This window comes from Epinephelus moara, chromosome 10 (genome assembly GCF_006386435.1).
Source record: "Epinephelus moara isolate mb chromosome 10, YSFRI_EMoa_1.0, whole genome shotgun sequence".
Lineage (NCBI taxonomy): Eukaryota > Metazoa > Chordata > Actinopteri > Perciformes > Serranidae > Epinephelus > Epinephelus moara.
The window spans coordinates 31630976-31656320 of NC_065515.1; the positions used below are offsets into that span (position 1 = coordinate 31630976).

Genomic DNA, 25345 nt, shown 5'->3' on the forward strand with positions numbered 1-25345 from the left:
AGGTGGCTTATTAAACCCTCTTTGTCAGACAACTACAGTACACACCGATCATTCAACACTCTGCAATGACAAATACGATCACATGCACCAGTGTCCTAATGCAAATGATTAATGCACTCGCCCATATCTCAACTCACCATGCGTACATAGCTTTTAGTTCACACATAATGCTGAGTTTGATAAAACACTGCAGGGGAGTTTAAAGATTTTTATCCCTAGACCCAAATTTGACAAATTTAGTCTCAACCCTAAGGGTCCAGGCTCATTAAAACAAGCTGGTAATCCAGTCTTATGGGGACCCACCAGACACAGGCCTGCATCTTTTCTCTATCATGTTCCAGCTCATAGCTTTATGAAAAGCTGTACATTAGCACAACACCATATTCTGTCTAGACTCCATGCTTTGTTTCTTTAAGCTGAGAGCCCCCCCTGGGTCCACTTTTATTGTTTTATCATGTTATGCTTTGTGTCTAACAACATCCACTTGCTGTGTTGTTCTCATTAACAGCAAAACTTCAACAAGTATCCCATGAGCATGGGCCCTCGGGATCTCGGCTACGGGCTCGATGATGATGATCTGGACAATGCGAGCAAGTAAGTACTCCTATTTTTATGATCACAACATTTTGGGACTGAAGCCGTTTTCATGTCGTTTCAAGTATGTATGTCACGTATGTCGAGATGTTAGAACTTTTTACAGGCTGACTGATTCGTTTTATGAAGGAAAAGTTGATGGCAGGTTGAAAGTTGCTTTTCCAAGCAGATGCATTCTTTCTTTTTTACTCATGATTATACTGCCCCCAAGTGGACATATTTAGTAACAGCACATATTCACAAACATGACTCATGCACTGTAACGACTTCTTTTCAAGGAAACTGGTTGTAGCAGTGTAATTGTTGACTTGATCACTGTGATATTCGCAATAATACAAAACATACATTAAGAGTTATGTTTAGAAATTCTCACCTCTTCTTGCCTCTGTCTCAGGATCTCATCAGAGGACAGCGGGGATGTCCCTTCATACATTGAGGACAGCGACGACTCCTACTCACTAGAGCTCGACATCGACTGCGCCCACTCAGGCCAGATGAACCTGCTGGAGGAAATCCTAGACTCTCTGACCACCACCACAGTGGAGCAAGGCAAACTCAGTGCTGCCAAGAGCCTGGACTTCTTCAGGTCCATGGATGATTTGGACTACAAGGCTCCGGTATGCAAGATAGACTGAGGAAGACTAGATTATTAGAAGGCCTGTCATTGGTTAGAAGTTCAGGAGGGCAGGGTGGTGTGACAGAAAGAGTATACATTGATAGGTGTAGGACTGTGCCCAGATATGTGAAGATACATTGGTTGGTCGGGAATAGATTTGTGTACAGACAGACAATCAGGAAGTCTGCATCTTTATGTCTTATTTAGAAATGTCCATGAAAACAAAACTGAATTTTGTTTCAGTGATTTTTATGCACAGCATATCTACAGATATTAACCCTTTCAGTCCTTGGACCCCATTTATCTACCTCTCAAAGTCTCGTATTCTTTCTCAGAAAAAAATTACTAAAATGCATTTTTATCACAATTCGTAAGGTATCAGATCTGGAAACAGAACTTGGTGGTCCAATTAATCAGAAGGAAGCGTGCCTCTTTTGCTTGCTCGCCTAGCACCACTGAGCTAGCTAACACTACAGCTCAGCCGAGGAGGACATTACACCATTACGTGTTTACATCCCTAGCTTTCAAGAACACAAGCCTCTCATCCATGAGTAGATGCACACTTCCTTCTGCGCAGTGATACGGTTGACTGGTGTATGGACTATCTCTAAAAACCAGGTCATTATTTCTGGAAATAGACATTGCTGTTGAGTTTTTGAAATATATTTTTTTGCCGCTTTGAGCACCACAATCCGAGTGCCATCTAGTTCTATCATATTTAAGAGATGGCAGACATCTATACGGCCGATATCTCCAACACTAAGCAACTCACACCAAAACAATCTAGACTGATAAATAGCACTACAGGTGAGAGTAAGATATGTATTTTTGATTTTGGGGTGAACTGCGCTAATAAACAGTGTTCAGAATGATGGCATTAAGAGACACAGGCAATTCCGTTTTCCTTGACAGACTTTAGATACCAGATATTTGATGACACCTGGGTGCCTTCATGAAGGAATTTCTTTAATGGTATTCCCGTGTTTCCTCTGTTCCAGAGCAAGCCCACACCTTCAAGTGAATCTAAACCTTCAGATGAGGGTGGCTGTGGTGGAGGCGGGGATCAGGGAGGCTGGAATTTGGGCCAGGATGACAGTGCGGTCCATGGAAAACACCTTCCCCCATCCCCACGCAGGCAGCCCAACAAGGTCAGCATGAAGGTGTCAAAGAAACCTGCCGCAGCTCCCACAGTGCCCATCATCACAGCTTCATCCCCGGCCAAGGAGGCTGATATCTCCAGCTCACATCAGCTCAACTCTGACCCTCACCCTCTACCTCCAGGGCGACAACCAGGAGACCGTTACTCCTACTCGCCCTTACTGTCCCACAGAGTTACACCTACACCACCATCTCCCGCTCTCTCTCACACCTACAGTTCTCCAGCTCCCGCTTCTGCCCCGAACTATTCTCCTCCAGCGGGCCGGCCTCGGACCATCTCAGACCCCCAAGGCAACACAGAGCCTCCTCAGGCCCCCCAGAACCACACTGCCTCCACCAGCATCCTGCGGAGGAAGGTGCTGTCCAAGGAGACAGTGAGGCACTACCAGGAAAAGGCCCTCCAGCGGCAGGGCAGCAAGGGCCACCACGAGGGTCAGGGGAGCCCGCCGAGGAACAGCCAGTCAGCTATGCAGGTCCCTTGGGAAAAAGAGGTGTCCAAGGAGGGGCTCCTGGGGCTGGGCCTGTGCCTGGGTCAGGGTAAAGGCTCGGGGGCGGCTGTGGTGCAGGATCAAGGCCTCCTGGAGGAGATTGAGTCCATGTGTTGTCTCGGCTCGGTCCTCCACACCAGCCTGCAGCTCTCACAGGTTCACTGCAACAACAGTCACCACCAGGTTCAGAGCAAAGCCGCAGAGGAGTCGTAGGGACGCCAACGACTCGGTGTCTACTGAAATCTATTCACTGTAGATCTTCTATTACAACTAGCCACAGTCTCAGAGAACATCATCTTTTTTATCTGAACACTCAGTTATCAGGAAACATGAACAAATTTGATGTTGTAACGGCAGACACAAACAGAGAGTTACAGCCTTTAGAGCAAGACACAGGGAGAGAAGGATGGGTGCACCGCAGAGCTCTCCATCGTTTAAAGATTTCTGTGTAAAATAGAGCCCCAAAAAAAATTATTTTCTTAAGACAAGTGAAAAAATCTGCCTGTGTAGTAAGAATATTTCGACCTGTTTCCAATACACATAAACTTATTTCTTGATTAGTAAGAATTTTGAAAATAACAGCTCTACATAGTTTTAAAAAAAGCATTTGAAATACACTGATTTGCAATGGAAACAAAAAAGTCGTGTTGATATTTGTGGTGTGTTTTTGGAGCACAGAGGGATTATTCATTTGTCTTAAGAAAATTGAACATTATAAACTCAATAACAAAGTTACAAAAAGCATCAGACACTTGATAAGGAGGTATTTTTACTGCTCATCGTAGTATGTCTGTCTGTGATCATCTAAATTTATAAACAACATGTTGTATTTTTCATCTTTTAACATATTCACAATGTAAAATTTGAAAAAAAGAAGACTCAAGAATTACATTTTGGGTTAAATGTTGGTAGCCAATAGGTTATTTTCACTTAAAGGAACTTAGAAAAGGCTCAGTACTTTGTGAGGATCAAGAAGGGATGATATCTCCTCAACACATCATTATGACTTTTAACCACGTGTTCCAAACATTTCAAATTAAATTTGCACTTGTAGAATAACAAATGTACTCAGTCTTCACCACCTGGTACTAAAATCTTTTGAGCAAAAACAGCAAAGTGAGACACTCGGGCCTTTAAAGCTACTCATACACTGTGTAATATAAATGTTGTATTATTATCACCATGCCTTAAGTGGACATGTGATTTGTTTTTGATACTCTGGTGTCTTAATCTACAGATACCACAACAGGTACTTTGTGATCAGAATCTCTGATAGTCTGCGATCTTAAATGCAACAGTTAATAGAGTAATTAATATATTATGATGTGCTTTAAGCTGCTGTTTTTAAATAGCATTCCAGATAACGAGATGTGCATGTAGAAACCTCTCTCTGTCTCTGTCCTCTTCCCGTGCTCCTCCTTCGGGACGCTCCTGTCACTCTGAAGAGAAGCGAAGACAGTTAAAAGTTAAAGTGGACAATCTGGAAAAAGTCAATCCTCCATGTCCTTTTTCTTTTCCTTTCTCCACCATCATCACTCTTACCCTCATGTTGTCTCTTGTCATTTCTGCCTTTGAGTTGTTTGAGCACATCTGACCTTCACACTCGACCTTAAAAATGGTGGCCAGTTGTTGCAGAGAGCTAACGTGGAATTGAGTGGATGTGGAAGAGTTGTACTTTAAAGGATAAGGCTGGTGATACGCTACGTTTTCCTATAATCCTATGAAACAGTGCATTAAACCCATTTGATCCTACTGAAGATACAAAAATGGGTCACAAATATATGGTTTCAGTTTTAAAAAAGATTCAGTAGTTTTGTAAAACAGCTCAGATTCGTAGATGTTACTCAAACAGGAGTAAAAGATGCAATTTTTGGGGACAGCTTCCCTGTTTGTAGGACAAAATATACAGTATCACCAGACTTATCACATAACTCAGTCTGTCTTTCTGTCTGTCTTCCTTTCTTTGCTCACAGGAGGAAATGCAATCTCTGTCCTTTAAGGTCCGAGTCACACACTGTAACGTAAAGCAGTGGTTGATGATTGTACTGTAATGAAGCAATACGGTTCTCCTCCGAGAGTAGCTGCATGGATGTAATGTGTACAGAGTCTAAAGTATTTCTTTAACAGACTCTCCTGTGGAGAGAAATGCCGCGTCCAGAGATTGTGGGTTCCCATCATTCTCTGCGTCGCCACAAACCCGGGGAAAAGAAGAAAAAGCTTTTTCATGTGCTTGTGTTGGGATTATTACATTTATGGTTCGTTGTTCTTATGATTTATGCCAGACGCCAGTCGGTGTGGCAGTTTAATAGCAGCTATTTCTCCGCTTTTTGAGTGCTGCTCTGCGTTAACGATTTGCTCATAAAGTCTTTGGCGTGCTTCTAAAAGCCCAGGAATCAGTCCTAGTAATTCCAAAAAGGAGGAGGGAAAAGAAAACCTCCAGAACAAACTCTGCACTGGCCTTAGTCATTGTAAACACTTTAAAAAAACATACTATGCAAATATTTAAAATGATCAAAAATAGGTCAGTTTTCTTTAACAGAAATTATAATGCACAATTCAACTTGAAAAATAATCACAATCAATCTAGTTTCTAGTGGGAGTACGTCTCATGGGTCCCTAAATAAATAAATAAAGTCTATTTAAGTGTGTGTGAGCTGAGGTGTGTCAGCGACAGAATGGTGTGTGCCTTATACAGTCAGAGTACACTCACAACAAGGTACAGTATTATAGAAAGGAGGTGTATGCAATGTTTTCAGACCACCTTAAATCACTGTCAGGACCACTGAGCATTATGGTATTTATATGATAAACAGACCTTGGTCCTTAGAAACTGACCTGAAATGAACTTGGGTACTAGCGTTGTTTTTATAGCTGTTTTGTTGTTCAGTTTCGGCTGCAGTCCAGCTGGAGTTACTCAGTGTTTTTCGTTGCCGCGGTGGTCGGTGGGAATCTTCCTGCCTGTATTTAATAGCAGATCTTTGAACTCCTCCGAGTTATTTTTTTGTAAATCAAGTTCTCTCTTTGGTTGTCCTATTAGGTGATTCCTTGTATAGTTAGTGCTCCTTTTGTTTTTTCTCTCTCTTTTTAAACACTCATTCTGAGCTAACTGCATTTAAAGACTCAGCGGAGTTTCTCTAGTTGATTTCATAATGATGAAAAATTATTTTCAACTGAATAGACGTGTATTTTTGCTGGCTTGAGTTTATTTTACATGGATAATATATGATCGGTGTTACATGTTGTAAAGAGAGAAAAAAAGATACCTTATATTTGAATGTTTTAGATTTTATTTTTGGAAGAAGAAAAAAATAGAGAGAATATTAACAAATGTCCCATGTAGCCGTTCATGTTCAGAAGCATTTGACACCTTCTAATCAAAATAATCAGAGACTGACGCTTGCTCGTACACGGTACAATGCTTACTGTCGTATTTGCATGTATGTACCTGTATGTGTTGTATGCTATGATGTTTTTAATTTTATGTTTAGTTTTGTGATCTATTCTGTTGGTATTAATTATTATTTCAGTATTTAGCGCTTCCATCAAATCGAGAACGATGGAAATAACATCAGGTCTCGCACGATACACTCATTCTGCCTTGCATTGGGTATTGTAGGGTTAAATGTCATCTGCCTTGCATTTAATGTAGAAGAAAACATTTCTACTTTGGTTACTGGCCACTGTAAATCTAACCGTAGGGGTGTGTGGGAAGAAATACAAAGAAATGATTGTCAGGGGGTTTGCATTTCAGTGTCTGCAGGCTTAGGAGTACTCTGCTAAATTTTGAGTGTAAAGTAATCAATAAATATGTCATATAATTGTCCTGAAGTTACACATTTGGAGTGAGCGGTAGGTGACAGGTTATGTAGCAGACAGAGGTACTATGGAGTGAGAAAGATATTAACATCACTTCCCTTTAACCACACATTAAACAGATTTTCAGTGTAGTGACAACTTTGGACGAGTTACTGTAAGCAACTTTATTTCTCAGTCTCTCTTCTGGGTATTGTGATGATGAATAATTCTTCGGTATGCCATTTACTGATTTTCTAACTCTGTGCACACTTGCATGTTCTCTTTGCAGAGAATACAACTGTCTTAAACAGCTGAGGTCAATCTAACAGTAACGTGCTATTGATGAGTAACTTGGTACAACTGCACACAATGTATGCACTGTGAACTGAAAATAAATTATACTGTTTCATGCTTATGCATCTCTGGACTTATTCTTTACACCAAAAATCTGTGTTATCAGAGTGGAAGGAAACATTGTATTTTACAGTCTGAGTCGTACTGTTTATTGTGTATTCACAGTTCACAGCAGCACACGGAGAGGGCTGGTTTATTACATAGTACAGTGTAAGTGTGTGTGTCTGTGCATTGGCTTATTGATTATAGCAAACTAAAGTAAAAACACCAATCCTCTCTCACAGTAGCACCAGACTGTTCCTAAATAGACCTGTAATATATTTAGTCCACATACAATAAATAAACACAAATAAATTCACTTTAATCAACCGGTACGTTCTCTATGTACAGTTGGCAACAATTAAAGGTAGAAATGAAATTCACAGTTTAAAACATAATAAAATCATAGTTATGATATATACACATACACAGTAATTGGCACTGCAGTCAAGACAGTGTCTGTTTCTAACAACATACATGGCAGCCTTGAAGAAACTATTCCTGACTAGTGCAGCTTATCGTACATTATTCTGTCTGTGAGGAGCTACCGTACTTGCAGTAGAAATGTTCACTGAAAAATAAATCAAAACTGGCAGCAGGACTCAGCGTATAGACATGGATTACACAGAGATTTGAAAGGTGTTTTCAAGTATCAGATACAGATATTGGTGTGATGTTCTATATTTTTCTTATTGTCAACAGATCCCATGAAAAGACCAAAACAACACAAAATTGATTCTAACAAATATTATCTGTGCAGCCAAAGCCTACAGCTTGTTCCGCTGTGCCTTAGAGCTCCATTATTCTCCAAAAACTGTTGAAAATCCATCAGTGAGCCACCGTTACACAGGTTCCTTCAATAATTCTGGCTATTATAGTTTGGTTTACCATCCCGTTGCAGCAAAATACATTTAAAAAGTGCATTAATATGCACCTGAAAATAGTCCCAAACGAATGCACTATTTATCCTGTTTTAATCAAATTAAATTAAAAGAAATTATTGAGCCTCTTTTTCTTTTCTCTGTCTTCTTTAGAAACAGAGCCTTTGCAAGGCTGGAATATATTCTAAATAAAAAATAAAAAATGCAAGTCAACAATCTGAGACACACTTTAGGGTTTGTGCGAAATTTAAATGCCTTAACTTTACATGGCAAAGTGTATTTTATATGACCAACATGTTGTGACTGCCATGGGACTTCTTCAGGGTCACTTGTGGTGCAAATGTAGCACAAATTTTAACTGAATTTTCAGAAAATCGGCTACAGAAAAAGCACATTTACGTGCTTTTCCATCCAATACTTGGCTAAGTTGGTTCATCGAGAAAAGACATAGGTGGCAGTAATACTCCAGTCAGGTGCCGCTGCAGAAGAGGGCACAATGAGATGACGTAATTAAAAGAGCACCAGTCAAACCTGAAATGAAGGAAAACAAAGGATGTATAATGACAGAGCGCACATCTGACAATGGCAAAATATAACAATAATAATAATAATATTACAGCTATGCTCTTGGAAGAGTTCTGGTAGCTGCATTGTGTGAATACATAAGCTGTTATTTTCTTAAAATTTTTTACGTAACCTTTATTAAACCAGGAAGTCCCGCTGAGATTGAAAATCTCTTTAACATGAGAGACCTGGCCGAGGTAGCAGCAGATCAAAACATTTGAAATGCAACAAATACAACATATACACAGAAATCCACGTCTCTGTCACCACATTCTTTATGATGCCCTTAAATTTAGTGATGGGTATTAAGTGTTTCTAATTTTAGATCTTTTTTTTCCATGTCAGAGGTGCAGAGTAGGAGAATGCAGTTTTCCCCAGATCTGTTAAAACCTGTGGTACATTAAAAAGCAACCACCTGGAGGAGCGTGGCTGGGAACTGCCAGAGCTGACACACAGAAGGGTGCAGAGGAAGGCCGTCCTAAAAGCCATCCAGGAGAGCCTGCAGTGGCCTCTGTGATGATGGTACATCACGACTCAATGTCATCATCTATTTGCTGAAACTATTTCATTGCAATTTCATCCTTGTATTGTTTTTTTCCTTTGTTATGTTGTTGTTGTTCTTTGTAAAGCATCTGAGCATCCAGAAAAGTGCTCTATAAATCCAGTGTCTTATTATAATTATTAATATTAGGCACAAGTTCCTTTCCAAGAGTAAAAACTTTTTTGTGACATTTCAAGCTGTTTTCTTCTTTTGGCGTTTCCACTCAGGTTTTTTTTTTATACCCAAATTGAAAATGTGCCAAAAGAGGTGGATGGAAATGCACCAACTGTTAGCAGCAGCTTACACACCCATACTGGTTTTGATAATTTTATGGAATTAGTTGACAATAAGAAAATACAGAGTAATACCAGCCTCATCCTTTAATTGAGAAACTGTCTGACTGCTTGTTTCCGGATGAGGCTATGAGCTGTGTTTGTGCGTCCCTAATTCTGATCAGATTTTCCTTTCGAGTGCTCACCAGGTCCATCAATCCTAAAAGATATGGATCAGACACAAAGATGTGACAGACTCAATATGTTCTGAACTCAAATCTTTGCGTGCAGATGGATGTACTGCTGGGTGCTGAAGCCAGGTGCAAAACATCGCAGGAAGATGGATGAAGCACTGGGATGTATGATTACACAAAAATGGTGTCACAAGATCTCATAGAGTCTTTCAGCATGTGAGGAAAGACTGCTGTAATGTCAAAGGAAGTTATTGTGAGGAGAAGACTATGTTTACATGCAGGCTGCAGAAGTTACACATCCATTATAAGGTGTGTTTCTAACATCAGCTCCTTCATCGCTACAGTAACCACGTTCCACCCTGCATGTAAACACAGTCTTCTCATATGAGTCTCTCCATAGGTGGAGGCTGAGTGATGCTCCACATCTCCACCCGGGATCCCTCCTTCTCCTGCCGGCTCGGACTGTAGGTGCCGTGGGTGGCACGGCGATTTAGTGCCACCACCAGGCTGACGGAGGTGAGGATGAGAACCAGCAGCAGGACGACAGACACCAGACTGATGGATAGTAGGAGGTCAGAGGTCAAACCCTCAGAGGTCAACTGGAGGGAAAGAGACACAAACAAGTGTTTTTGGTTTAAAGAAGCTCGTGCACACGATACATTGTTTATTTCTGTCTCTTTCTCACACACACACACACTCTCACACACACTTCTCCTCTCCTCACTGCTTTACACTACACCAGGCGCTCCACACGAGCTGCCAAAGTGCTGATGGATGTGTTTCCCAGCTCAGCAGGTGGGTTGCGACCACCAGGAGCCTCGAGTTGCCGCGGACTGAAACCTCCCTCCGTCTGCCGCCTCTCTCGCAGTTTGGCAACGGCCAGCGCCAGCCCCAGCATCACCACTATCGCCAAGCCAACCAGACACGGTGCCAGCACGGCAGCCACCCGCGAGCTGTATGGAGCACGCTCCGTCTGTGGAGGATCACACACACACACACACACACAAACACACACATACACGCAAGATGCTGCCTGATGATGCCATTAGCATATACACCACCACAAACACACTCACACACCAAAAATAGCTCACACAGACACACACATGATTCTTATCGAGCCGGAAGAAAAGCTGCTTTACATGAAGTGTTTTAATGACTTGTGAAACCTGTTAAGATTCATTTTTAACTTACAGCCCCATAGCCCTTTGATCATCACACACACACACACACACACACACAAGCAACTTCAATACCGCCCAGAAACAAAATTACCCGGCATGCAAACACACACATTTCTGACCTCGCAAGTCAAACCCAGAGAATCAAAGCTTCCAGTGCAGCCGGTGAATGATTGTTAACATTCATTAACCAGCAGCTGAAGACAGAGCGGCAGATGCACTTACATCAGTAGTTCTGCTTGGTGTGATAGTGGTGACACTCTGAGTGACTGCTACAAGGTTACCAACAGCAACAACAGCTGTAAGTATCACTCCATTACACTTCAAATTTCAGCTGACACCGTCTTCATTACTAAAGCCTCTTACAGAACTTGTCAGGTAGCACAAGACTATGCAAAAAAAATCTCAGAAGTCAGCAAACTTTACACTGAGCAATCAACATGGAAACATAATTCTCATAAAAATACAACCATCCATATCCTGAGGCAAAAAATAACTTATGCACTCATGCTCGACGCTGCAGACATTACACTTTCTTTCCCTTGCTACAGGTTCTTTGTTGACTCCTGGAAAGTGCTTACCTGTCACTGCAGCACAGTTGGCTGTCAGAGCGAGTGTGACACAAGCGAGCCGGAGCAGCCTGCAGCCAGGACCCGCCATCAGTCACCGACTGCCACACACACAGACACGGGAATGTCTAACTAACCAGTCTCTAAGGTACAAGGCAGGGCCACCCTGAAGCCTCAGCAGAGCAGCTACACACACCGAGACGGCAGCAATGCTTCCCTGCTGTCAGCACTATCAACCTGCTCTGTGTGTGTATGTGTGTGTGTGTGTGTGTGTGTGTGTGTGTGTGTGTGTGTGTGTGTGTGTGTGTGTGTGTGTGTGTGTGTGCCTGGCAGATAAGCTGCCCTCATACGTTTCTGTGAAGCAGACTGAACTTCTGTGAATGCCACCAGCTCTCTGCTGAAACTGCACTTCAGCGCCAGATGCTGCTTTTTTCGCTGGCGAAGCACAATTCTCCCTCTCTGCTGCTCTCGCTCTCTCAAAGGATGGCCACATCAGTGCCGACACTGAGAAACTGCTTCCCATTTCCTCCCCCCCTTTCCTCACCATTAGGGCTACCTGTGCTGGCAAAGGACACGCACACACACATGCACACACACTTGAAAAAACAACATGGAAGGGAGGGAGCAAGTGTATGAGAGAGAGAGGAGGAAAACTGACATGGTCAAAAGGAACATGGCGGGATTTTCTCCCATTCACCCACAATAGCTGTTGTGAGGTCGGGCAGTGATGATGGGTGATAAGGCCTGGGATTGACGTAAAGGCTCTGTGCGGTCCAGTCAACTTCTTCCACACCAAACTCAGAAAGCTATTTCTGTATTAAAGGATAGGTTCTCATTTTTCAAATCTGCGTTCAAACAATTGCCATGTGCCCATATGACTATTGAAACTGGGTTGTCCTTGCTGTAATCATTCCTCCTTTACATACCGGCCACTAAAAGAACCCTTCCTAATGTGTTTCCAGTGTATGTGATGGGGGACAAAATCTACAGCCCTCAATCTGTGCAAAGATGCATTCAAAAGCTTATCTGAAGCTACTATGACGCTTCTGCTGTCCAAGTTAGACAAATGGAGTGGCTGTCTTCCAAAGTTCCAGTGTTTTAGTACAAAAGTCCATCTTTATATCACCATCCTTGCACAAAGAGGTAATTATATATCATCTTTTTATAATCAGAAGGAAATGTGCATCTACTCATGGATGAGAGGCTTGTGCTCACGACAGCGTGAGATGTAGGTGTCGTGCCATAACTCTCAAGGCCCATTATTCCGAAACCCAAATATGCTGAAAAGGTCCCATTGGACCAAAATCCCATTTGTCCAACAGCCAGTTATCCCTACACTCTCTGTAGTTAGAGTTATTCATGGCCTGTAATCAGTCAGCCCTGCTGCGATATTGTTTATACCTACTGTGGAGAAAACAAGACCCACCCTTCTCTGCCTATGATTGGCCTACCTGAATATTCTTTCCCTAACCAATCTAATTCCTCATTCCTCATGCCTAAACCTAACCAATCCAACCAACGAAAGCAACAGGTACTAGCCAATCAGAGGCAGAGTAGGGCAGGTCAGGCCATCGACATACTAGGGAAAAAAATGAGTACCTGGGAAGGTCCAATGATTTCTTTGGGTAAGTGTGTTTTTTTGGGGGGAATGGGCCCTCGGAGCAATGGGAGTTTATTATTGGGATAACAGGCTGTCCGATCATTGGGCTTTTGGTCCAATGGGACATTTTCAGACTGTTGAGTTTTCTGAATAATGACAAAGAAGGCGGCTGTGACTCAGAGGTAGAGCGGGTCGTCCACCAATCGAAAAATCAGCAGTTCGATCCCTGGCTCCTTTGTCGAAGTATCCTTGAGCAAGATACTGAACCCCAAATTGCTCCCAATGGCTGCTCCATCAGTGTGTGACTGTGTTAAAACTGTGTAGCAGGTGGCACATTGTATGGTAGCCTCGGCCACCAGTGTATTGTGAATGTGTGTGTGAATGGGTGAATGTGACTCGTAGTGTAAAAAGCGCTTTGAGTGGTTGGATGACTAGAAAGGTGCTATACAAATGCAAGTCCATTTACCATTAATGACGTCCTTCTCAGCTGAGCTGTATCGTTAGGTAGCTCAGTGGAGCTAGGTGAGCTAGCTGTGGATGCACGCTTCACTCTGTGTGGTGATACAGTTGACGGGTGTAGCTTGGTAGAAAAAAAATCTGTACTGTATGAAACTGCTCACAACAAGGTCTATAGATTATCTTGAGTAACCAGGTCAAAGAGATTGTGTAGAGTTTCTTAAATATATTTTTTTGCCGCTTTTAGCACCACAAGCCGAGTGCCATCTAGTTCCATTATATTCAAGAGAGGGCAGACATCTCTACGGCTGATATCTCCAACACTCTGCAGCTTACACCAAAACAATCCAGATGGATAAATAGCTCTACAGGTAAGAGGAAAAATATGTATTTTTGATTTTTGGGTGAAGTGTCCCTTTAAAACAGAAAAGAGCCGACCCCAAACTGTTGCCTACCCCAAACCATGAAAACAGCCTTTGACCAACAGAACACACAAGTATAGGAACAGAAGTGTCCAACTACTGACGCACTGTGCATTTACTCACTGTGTGTTTATGAACTCAGGCTATTCTGGGATCTACTCACACTACATCTTGTTAAGACAGATCAAGTGTCTATGTTTGGTGTCACGGTAGCCACCTGACTTCGACCTCTGCTCTGTTACACACAAACACACACTGATACACAGTTAGCGAATCAATAAAGGGATTTGTACAGCAGTTAACCTTCAGCTGAAGTTCGTCTAGAGGAGAAAACTGAGGAAAGAAATTGGAATGCAAAGTGTTTGGTTATGGAAGAGAATAATTAGTTGAGAGAGATGAAAAGAGGACAGCAGACAGACAAAGATATGATAAGTTTGTTTTTTTATTTGACAACAACAACAAAGACAGAGAGTGGGTTTAAACCGAGACAGGACATGAGGACAGAATGTGATGAAGTAAAGACAGACAAACAAGACGTTACTGTCGTACATGGATCATCCAGCATGAAGTCAGCACAATGAGACGAAAAGACAGACGAAGACACAAATCAAGTCCATGAGGAACAGACAGAGCGTTATGAAATGTTGACCACAACAGTGAGCACGGTGAATGTTGATGGGTACCGTTCAAACAGAGCCGCAGAGAATTTTAGGCTTAAAATATCTTTGCCCCACTCAGGAAGGTTTAGAGACAGAAAACTTCTTCTTTGGGTACAAAACAACACACAGCAGTAAGTCAGTCAGTCAGTCACCACAGTGCTCTGAACGCACGTCAAGAACAAAGGGAGACATCTTGTCGTCTTCTAGCCCCTCCAGGTGCCTTTGTAGCTACAACACTGTTTTTGATAGTTCACACGCTCATCCGTATGAAGCTCCCAAAATCCAGTTCAGACAAGACTGACAGGTTATTTTCAATGAGACACATTATAAATAAAACATATTCTATAATGTTTTTCGCTGCATCAAAAAGTGCTTCATCCTTCCCTTTAGACCACAGTTACTGTCCTACGATTATCTGATTAATCAATAGTCAGTTAATTCCCAGCAACTTCATTAATAGATTAAAATTTCAAGTGATCTTTGAAGCTAACATTCCCTAATTTCCTTTTAATGTCTTTAAATTTTGGACTATAGACCGAATCATGTTTGTTTACAGTAACTTCCAGGTAGAAAAAACCCTGCGTCATGTACAGAAAACGAAATGCAATATCAAGTGTTTTCTATATTTAGAATATTTTCACGGCTTTACCTTGCCATCAGACAAACCTTTCTGAACTAAAGCCGTTATCTCAAAACCACCTGACTCCCTTCACAAAAATCTTACTTTGCAGAACACAGGAGTTGCTGGTCTACCGCTGCCTCCATCAGCTAGTGTGTCAGATAAAGTGGTGACGATATTCCAAATATAGCGTACACTTTTCTTTCGGAAGGTCTTTTTAGGTGGCTAAATTATGCTTTTCTGTGGCCCTCATCCATAGCAGTTCAATGCTCAGCATCCATCATCAAGAATAAAAATGAGCTTCAGTTGCAGCCCTGAACTGTATTTTGTCTTTGTTGGTTTTGCAAGAAATCATTACATCTGTGATCTACAGCTACTTAATAAGTACATTCTATTAAGTCACATAAATATCTATACTTAATAAGGTGCTTCTGAAGACCAAAGTATTGTTATAAGGCACAGAAACAGCTCTGTGGTACCGTTAACCTGACGTCAAACTAGAGAAAACCCTAATGTGTGCAGTGTGCTGTCATAAATACCTGATCCCCTGTGCTCTGTATGGGAAACCACCGGTCATTCTCATCTTGTATCATCAATCAATCACCCATACACGTCCAGTGACAAACTTGCAAACCACACTCTGCACCCACTTTCTCAAACAGTCCCAAAGCCAAGTGCAGACACACACACACACACACACACACACACACATTCAGTCGTTGCCTCCCCAGTCCACCTCTGGCTCATCGTCCAGCCTGAGAATGAGGTAGGAGAGCAGCTGGAAGAGGTTCTGCCACAGCAGCACAGCCACGTAAAAGTAAATGTCGCTTACGTCCGTCTGGCACGTGTCTCCAGCGTAGCTCATGTCGCACACGCACACAAACTTGTTGATGAGGTTGCGGCAGTAGCCTCCATTTAGACAGGGGTTAGACTTGCACTCGTCCACCTCCTGCTCACACCTACAGAGACAGAATCAGAGTTCAGTCAGTCAGGGACAAGTGTGAAGGAAGTGATGAATTTAGTTCAAGGTCTAGTGTGTAGTGTGTAGGATATAGTGGTATCTAACAGTTAGGTAGATGTGAAACTTCTCCACCGTGCCAAGCACAGATAATAACCGTGGTGGCCCAATCTACAGCCAGTGTTTGATTTGTTCATTCTGGGCCACTGTGGAAACAACATGGCAGACTCCATGGATTAGGACCCGCTCCCTATGTAGATATAAACAGCTCATTCTAAGGTAATGACAACACAACTATTCTTATTTTCAGGTGATTATAAATGAATGAAAACATCGTTATAAATATTAAGTACAAGTAGCAACTGCCAGGGCTGAAAAATGAAGCCAACACTTATGTCCAAAAAACTGCAGTTCTTTGAATGGCCACTTGAGGCTGGCTCCAAAAGCCAGTCCATCCCCATACACAAAAATGTTAAATGCCCGAATTCACTGCAGAAATAAACATGTTTGCAAAATGCTGCAAAAACAAATTTGGTCTCTATAACCAATTCTCCCCTTCATGACAACTGTAAATGGGGTGATTCTTTTTACATAAGTCAGCTATTAAAGTTACACATAATTAAGGGTGGGCCGCTTTATATGACAGACTGTCTGCCGATAGTGTCCTCAGCATCTCAGTCAGATCCACCTCTCACTCCTCCACAGCACCAGCCTCTCGCCCAAATATGGCGACTTCTGGCGCTAGAAAACCAAGATAGAGACGGCCGAAATGCCAAACTTGAGGCTTCAAAATGGGAATCCACAAACCAATGTGTGATGTTATGGTGGCTACATCCATTATTTTTATAGTCTATAATTATATACCATTTCTGCCATTAGATGCCCCTTAATCCAACACACTGGACCTTTGAGTCAATAATTTGTGGTTCCCAACTGGTCTAGCCACGGGGTCCAGATTTCTCTTCAGTCATCAGTTCAAGGTCCGCACAGTTTAATACATTCAACATCATACTTGACCATGTGTCAGGATATAATGACCCTCTGTGCACCTGCATGAATATGATTGGATGTTACTAGTCAGCTGGTGAATGAGTCACTGAATTAAACAGTCAAGGCCAATGAGCTATTGCAAGTGATACAAACACTGACAGCCAATCAAAATTCATCCACATGTACAGGGCTTCACAGCTGGAGCGTGCAGGACGTACTTGGCACTGCTGATCACACAACATCATCGTTCATCACTGTGGATGCTCACATTGTTACGGCTGTCTTGGTGTGGACAGCCCTTTATGCTATGCTTCATAGATAAATCGGGGGATGGCAGTACAATTTGTCTCACTATCTCAGTCTGCTTTAGATCCATTTGACATATTTACAGGTTTTATTCAATAATATTGGTATCTTTCTCTTTCCTACCGGTGTCCAATGAAGCCAGGCGGACAGTCACAAGACAGCTCCCGGTCAGTGCAGTTGCCTCCATTGAAGCAGGTGTAGTTTCTGGTGTCATCGCCGCACACAGAAACAGGCAGCTTAGGCCGTCTGGTAGGGAGACATTCAGACATGCGAGAGAGGAAATACATGTGTTGTTTGTGTTTTATTTAAAGCTGTAGTATCGGAGGTATTGAGGCATTCAGCAGGTCATGTGCAGCAGAGTCTGACGTCTGCCGGAAGCAGAAGGATCAGCCAGGCAGGAGCAGTATTGTTCGGCTTCCTGCAGCTCCCCACAGGGGAGACAAAGAGGCTTAGGAGGGGACCAGGATAATAAGATTAAAGACCTCTGGCAACTATTCACCAGCAGGAGGTCAAATCACATGTACAGGAATGAAGAAGCCAACCATTTCTCTTTGGCCTCTACAACCTCCTGTTTGCCTGAAGCACAGCAGCTCTGTTCCAAAATATTATTTATCTGTTGGCAACTTGAAATCCATCCCTCAATGGTTACAAATACAGGCTGTTTTTTATGATTTTGGAAAGCGTACCATTTTTGTAGGTGAAGTTTTAATTTAGACGCCAGGAATCATTTTTGAACCCAGCTGTCACTCATCTGAAACAGTGTGTATCTCACTTTAAGACAAACAATGTCACAGGGAGCGTTAATATTAGCTTTGCTTGGCATTTTGTTGCACACAGTCGAACACACAAAAAAAAACATTGTACATGACATTTGAGAGACAAATATCTAACAGGAAACAAATAGCGAACACCTGAGAAATAGGAAAAAAAACCTACTTACACATTTCTGACAACAATGTACCATGGAATCTCTTCAATGCGCTCACTGGAGAGGAACAGAAAGAAAGACGGGGAGAGGCGGCAGAGAGAGACACAAACAAGAGACACAAACAAAAAGAAGTCATTTTGATGAAAACTTTACAGCGTAGATGTTCCCAGTAAAGGGAGATGTGCAGCTTGTCTTAGCGAGACACTTGCAAAGATTTTTTTCCTTGTGCAAAAGAGGCAAAATGCAAGAGGCTGTGTGTTTACAGGATAAATGCTCGGAGGCGTTCCCCTGCTGGTTCTCCGAGGCAAACGGTAGATGACAGGGGAAAGAAACTGGCGCTGAACCACAGAGCCTTGTGTAGTGAGACACCACAGCAGACAGGCCTTTTCTGGCTGACACTAGAATAGAAATGGAGCATCTGAGACGCTCACTGCAGGCGTGGTTGAAATGCTGAACAGAGGCAGCGATGTGGAGACATTTACATTGAAGGATTCTTGTTTTTTGTTGTGCTGCGGTCCCTTGTTTGTGCAATTTGGAGCACTTATTTGTGTATTTTGTGTTAACTAACTAACTAAGCTCTTAAAACTGTTCACAGAAGAGCAAACTCATTTTTGGGGCATGAAGTATTTATTATGCCAACATTTTCTTTTCTGTTGTCAGTCTATATTTCGCACGAGCCTTTTGCACTCACAAGAAAGTGACAGTGTTTATTCTGTTGTCCTGCTTTTCTGTTTGTCTAGCAAACACTTGAACTTACTTGCAAAGTGGTCCAGTGTAGTTCTCAGGGCAGAGACAGGCGTACCTGTCCGGCCCGTGCAGACAGGTGCCTCCGTGGGCACACAGGTGTTTTTCACACATATCCACCTCCTCATCACAGTCCACGCCTGCGTAGCCAAACTCACAGGTGCACTCGTAGGTCAGCCCTTTCACGCTGCAGTTGCCGTGAACGCAGGGACTAGAGGCGCAGGTGTTGGTGAAGAAGCCGCAGCGTCTCCCTGCCCACCCTGCTGCACAGCTACAGTTGTAGGTGTTGAAGAGGTCCTGGCACTCCCCTCCGTTCAGGCAGGGGTTGGGCTCACACACGGACGCCCCGCTGCAGCCAAGGATCGGTGGCTGCAGCGATGTCTGGATGAACTGCTCCTTCTGCAGGCGTGGCAGGTTCACATCAGAGGAGTTGAAGTAAGGCAGGGCAATGCCACCCACCTCTACTGTGCCCAGGCACCCAGTCAGGGACCACCCAGCATCAGGGGCCAGGCCCCCTAAGAAGATGTCCACCCCCTGCCTGAGGAAGTTAAGGTTGCCTCCTTGGCTACTGGAAGTGCTGGCTTCCTCTATTTCTTCATCCACCACCAGAGTCCACCGGGAGGTTTCTGCCCACGGCGCTGACATAAACAGGTGGATGCTGTGCCACTCACCATCACTAACACTCCTCCTGCTGCTGAGACTGACTGTGGACGCACCTCTCTCTCCTTCCTCCTCCTCTCTGTTGTCTACAGTGGTGCTCTGGAGCTCCATGAAGAGGAAACCATCCTGGACGGAGAGTATGACGAATGCCGAGCCGTTCTCTGCATGGAGTATAGCTGTGTTGCGCTTTCGTGTGCGTAGGTTTAGGGAGAGGTTAGTTAGATTACGGGTAATGTGTCCGTTTCCCCGGTAGGACAGCACAGTGCTGTCATTCAGGAACGTTGCATTGGAGTAGCCTGGGAGATTAGAGAAAACATCTGTCATGTATATTTGTTTACACATTTGCACACTTATTTTTTCATCAGTTGGCTTCTTGTTTTTGATTGGCTTTACGCAAGGCATTAGGCAAGAGCACCAATTTCTAATCTAAGGATTACAAAATAAAACAGGCGTTATGACAGCATGGCATTTGGCTGTTTGATAACACTACAATCCTTTTAGGCAACTACATGAGGTCATTTGTTGGAAATACCCACAAGGAGCAGGTATCCTCGATGAATTAATCACCTAACATGGGGTGGCGTACAGGACAGATGGGCAACACGGCAATTCATCACTAATCCTAGCAAAAAAGGATAAGCTGGCCTCAAGCCAATCCTGCTTTACAGAGCACATAGACTATACTGTGTGGGCAGATTGAGGCCAGGGCATAACCAACCATGTTGTATCACTCGTTACATGGTGGCCAATTAAGTCAATAATGACCAATTCCACAAACAAGGTCAAAGATTAGGTAACGTACATATAATGTGAGTCTAAGAGGTAAACAACTCTGTGTCTGCGTTCAAGGGCTTTTATGTAACTAAGAAACTGTGTCAAGGAGAAAGAGACGACACACTTTACCACTGATGACTCAGACAAAAGTGAGCTTAGTGTTACGGTGCTTTAAATCTAACCTCATTGATACTATTAAATATTGGTGGGCAGTGTCTGCTTGTATAACAACAAAAAAAGTTCCATCTTACTGGGCTTAAATTAAAGCTTGAAATGTAACTGTCATCACATTAACATGACTCATATGTGATGAAGTAATGATAAAAATCTAATCTATAGCATGAAGTTTTTAACCCTTACATTTTCTTTCATGCTTTACATAACAGATTATGATGTAATCTGACAGTTATTACACTATCAGGCACTAGACAATTTCAAAACTCTGCTCTCATAACCAGAGCTGCTGGCTTGGACTTGAGTCTGACTGTGTTTTGGACTGGTAAAACCTCTGAAACATGCAACCAGCAGCCCCTGAATAGCAGAACAGCTTGAATATCTAATTTCTATAGGCCTATGCACTGAAACGACTTGGTCTCGATTCGACTATGTAAAAAATATTACCACAAATTTGATCATGAAACAAACACCAGTTTATTTTGGAAGGATATTAATAAAGTTTATTTAGATGGATGGAAAAAGTTTATTGAAGCCAAGAGGTGGTGAGAAAAGATATGAAGCCTAACTTAAAACAGTGACTGGTGTCTATTATTATCTCTTCAAGGATGCCTTTTGTGTCAACTTGTGCTTGTTGCGGCTCAGCTAGTTTGGAATGCTGTTATGCCAATATGAAATTTCTTCTGTATGACTATTTGTCCCTGTGTTGTGTGAGGTACATTGTATAGTTGTTTGTATCTCTTGTATTTGTTTTTTGTGATGATGAAGTGATGCTGTTTGTTTGTGTATTGGCTGTGTTGTATGTAATCACCACCTGCATACACTGAGCTCCTCTTCTAAATGCAAAAATTGAAAAAAGGAAAAGAAAAGAAAATGATAAATAATTAGTAGTAATAATGAGAAAGAAAAATGAATAAAAAATAATAATAAAAAACAAAACAAAAATGTCCCCACTAAGGGATCACATCACTCCAAAAAAAATAAAAATAAAAATTGATTGTGTTAAAATGCTTTTTTTTTAATGCTAGTGTTGTTTAAATGTGGCTTTAAGAGTTGCGGCCTGAGTTATTATAGCTTTGTCTTTTCCATTTGTTTTCATTTTAAATTTTCTTTTTAATTTTTGTTATTTATTTTATTAATTTATTTTACTTTCATTTTGTTCAGTTACGTTTTTGTTTATTTATTCATTATTAATGTTTAGTGTTTATTTAGTTTTTATTAGTTTCAGTATTAGTTTATTACTACTATTATTATTATTATTATTATTATTATATTATTATTTGTCAGGGACAAAATTCTGAATCGGTCTTACAATACAAACACAATCACTTTGTGAAGGCAGTCAGCTGACAGTCATGTAGACATCCCAGTCTGAATCAATATGCACCAATGTGTCATCATCGTTGTTGTGTTGACAAATTGGGCCAAATTGACAGACTGAAACTAAAGACCCTTCCTGTATGTTTTTATTTTATTTTAATTTGTTTTTTCCCCACTAGTTTAGTTTTAGGGAACTATAATAAGTTTGTCCACTTAAATTGGACTTCATTGGTTTCAAATGACTTGAGAAACAACCTGTATGTGTCTAAGACGTCTTACATTAACACCTCTGCTTGTACCTGTTGAAATTTTGGATGCCACTTACATTCATATCCCTGGTTCAGCATCCTGCACTCTGAGTCCGCGGGGCAAGGTGACAGCTCGCACCACCTGACCTCTTCACAGCGCCGCCCTGCTGTGCTGGGAGGGCAGGTGCAGGTGAAGTCGTCCCACATGGAGTAGCACATCCCGCCGTTTAGACAAGGGTTTCTCTGAGGAGGAGGAATTGATACACGAGTTTACTTTTACCAAGTAATGTCTGATTTCCTTGAAATAAATATGAGATGTATCTCATCTCTTTCTGCATTTCTTAAACCCTGAAAATAAATCAGTTACCAAATATTATTAAAAGGAAGCTTTGTATTTACTCACACTACAGGCGTCGTCCCCAGAGCATCCAGCTGTCACGTTTTCCATGAACATCAGAGGATAATATTTCACTAAGGTGTCCGTCCCAAAGAACTGCAGCCTCCTGTCGTTGATCCTCAGGTCCTGGATACAGCCTTTAAAATATCCACCAAACTCTGAGGCCGTGTCCAACAGACTTCCCACATACACAGTATCTCCAGCTTGGACATCGACTGTCCCGACTTCCACATCACCCTGTTCCTGAGCTGCTACATACAGCGCCATACGACCCTCCGCCACCTCTACACTCACAAAATGGACTTCCCCGTCATCGATCGCACTCTCAGCCTTTAGGCTCTCAGAGTTATCCAGCTGAACTGCGACCCTGCCGTCCTCCAGCCACATGTGCAGGTAAGGGCTGCTGCTGTTGCTGGCCAGCGCCAGGAGGAGTCCATTGGGCCTCCGTGTCCGCAGGAAGAGGGAGATGGACAGGTTGTGACCCAGATGGTCGGTGACAGTGAATGCTGCGTAACTCTGAGAGTCCTCGTTCCCAAAGCGTGCAGGCACATGTTCTGCAAAAAAGGGAAACGAGATTAGACGACAAAATGTGGCTGGGTGTCAACATTAGGAAAAAAATCTTCATATATCCCTGCTTGGCCACAATGCATGACCGCAGGGGTCTTCAGCATCTGGGGTGATGTGCAGCAGGGGGCCATGGGTTGGAATTGAGCCCGTGGCAGCAAGGTCAAGGCCTTTATACATTGGGAGCGCCTGCTCTACTGGGTGCCCTACCAAATTTTAATGTTTGAAAGAAAAATCAAGAAATGAATCAAGAAAATTAATCAAAAAAGTATAATTTTGCTATTAAACAAACATTATGATAGATTTGTGTTTTTGCAGAACCTGCTATCTGAAGGAAAAGACACTGAAGCAGTTAACGTTGAGGGTTATAGATAAACGGGCACTGGAAGAGGAAATTTAAGCAGCCTCCAGCCCCCATGTTCTGTGTGTCTGTGCTTACTGTCAGCACTTTCCACTGTGGGCTGGTCAAATTAAACAGTAGGCAGGACACTGAGAACACACACAAGCCACAGCAGCGGACACACAGTGACAAGACAAAAAAATGTTCATGTGTGGGGATATTTCAAGTGTGTAGGTGTGTGTATTTGTGCGCCTGTGAGTAAATGTGTGTAATCAGTAATCTGCTTTGATAGACTCAAGAGTCTATAGATATCCTGAGTGGAAAAACTGAAATATTCAATATTTACAGGGGAAACTTGAGTAACTAATGCAAACTACAACTTTTTCATTCATTTTTTCTATTGCATTGAATGCAGCATTCAACAGTCTGGTGTTTCCTTGCATGTGCTGTGTATTTCCAAAATAGAATTCCTTATATCCTTAATCCAGTGCGTCAGATAAGAGGATCTCTGCTTCTGTCCTTTACTGTGGCGTTTGATTAGCCTCATCTCTACTCCCTTAACTTCTCTTAGACAGCAGCAACTGAGGATGTTATCTAATTACCCACTTAAGAAATTTGATGAGAATGACCTGATACTCTTTCCTCCAATCTTAATTAATCCGGTGATTTTAAGTCTTAAAGGCGCTGGTGAGTCTCATATCTGCTTCTGGTGATCAGCTATCACTGTGTTGCTGCTGTCTGACTGTCCAATTTCACCACCTGCTGAAGTCTATTATTTCACAGCTGTGAACATACCCTCCTCGCAATCCTGCCCCTTATAAGGCCTCGGACATCGGCACTGGTAGCTCTGCCACAGGTTGACACACTGTCCTCTGTTTTGGCAAGGCACGTCCAGGCAGTGGTCCCTGTGGCTGCAGCCAGGGGACACATTCACAGCAGAGTCACTCAGCCATTCCTCAGGGACGATGAGCTGCCAGTCCACAAACACATCCCGCATGCAGCCAATAAATGCTGGAACTGGAGAGTCCTCGCTGTGGCCATTTGAGTCCTGAAGCACTCCTCCAATGTAAGTGTTCTGAGGAGGTGACACCAGCCTGGCCAGGGTGCTTTGGACTGGGGCCACAGTGTGGCACGACTGGCTCCCACAGCTTCCAGCATCATCCAAGAGTGTCAGACTGAGCACCCAGTTTCCGAGCACAGCCTCTACAGAATACCACTCTCCATCTGTGACATTGTGTGGTAGCTCCAGGACCTGGCTTGGGCTTTCTGCTTCAGCCCCAGCAGAGGCCTCCTTCCTCAGCATGAGACGAAGCCGCCCTTCGTCCAGCTCCAGGCTCAGCAGCAGCCCCCTGCTGTTCCGCTGGAACAGCAACGCTCTGGGCAGAATAGTCTTGAAGCTGAGAGTGATGTTGCAGGACACTGCAGCATCCACCAGGGGACTCTGCAGCAGCAGGTAGCCTCTCCGTTCAAAGGAGAAGGTGGTGGGGGTCATACAGAGGGGTCCAGTGTGCCCAGGTGCACAGGAACAGGTGTATCCATGAGTCCGATCCAACAGGAATGGATAGCAGGAGCCTTGGTTCTGGCATTCATGCCCCTCACAGCCCACTAGCCTCACATCACAGTTTACACCTCCATAGAGGACGCCATCCTGACTCTGTTTGTGACAGTGGCAAGTATAGCCTCCAATGTGGCTCTCACACCTGCCTCCATTCTGGCAGGGACTGGGGTCACACTGGTCTATCACCTCCTGGCAGAGGGAACCTGTTAGCAGAAGAAAAGTCAAATCAAGAAACTCTCTTAAACTTTGTTACTGCTGCCACTAAAACAACCCAAAACATGACTGCAGATGTAAATTATGTACTGTGGACTGTTCCTAATTATTATGCTCACTGAACAGGGAATTACTGACGTTATTCCCTGTTCAGTGGTTTTGTAAGCAA

The 25345-nt window shown here is 42.9% G+C and overlaps 2 protein-coding genes across 4 annotated transcripts in view; one reads left to right on the forward strand and one right to left on the reverse strand.

The window, feature by feature from the left end:
- The window catches only part of dennd1b (DENN/MADD domain containing 1B), a 116512-nt gene extending 109442 nt beyond the window's left edge, over positions 1-7070 (forward strand). For both annotated transcript variants that reach the window (XM_050054253.1, XM_050054254.1), the window contains 3 exons: positions 509-594; positions 989-1211; positions 2209-7070. In XM_050054253.1, the coding sequence (XP_049910210.1) occupies positions 509-594; positions 989-1211; positions 2209-3069 (1170 nt within the window). In that variant the 3' untranslated portion in view covers positions 3070-7070. The remainder of the gene's footprint in view (positions 1-508; positions 595-988; positions 1212-2208) is intronic.
- A 145-nt stretch (positions 7071-7215) lies between these two features.
- The window catches only part of crb1 (crumbs cell polarity complex component 1), a 28430-nt gene continuing 10300 nt past the window's right edge, over positions 7216-25345 (reverse strand). The window contains exons 6-14 of one of the 2 annotated variants that reach the window (XM_050054251.1): positions 24201-25166; positions 22508-23055; positions 22182-22347; positions 18942-19884; positions 18197-18241; positions 17380-17502; positions 15835-15961; positions 10221-10469; positions 9973-10095 (exon numbers count right to left, since the gene is read on the reverse strand). In XM_050054251.1, the coding sequence (XP_049910208.1) occupies positions 10230-10469; positions 15835-15961; positions 17380-17502; positions 18197-18241; positions 18942-19884; positions 22182-22347; positions 22508-23055; positions 24201-25166 (3158 nt within the window). In that variant the 3' untranslated portion in view covers positions 9973-10095; positions 10221-10229. Of the gene's footprint in view, positions 10096-10220; positions 10470-15834; positions 15962-17379; positions 17503-18196; positions 18242-18941; positions 19885-22181; positions 22348-22507; positions 23056-24200; positions 25167-25345 lie in introns of both variants that reach the window. The other variant, XM_050054252.1, reaches the window with a different exon arrangement.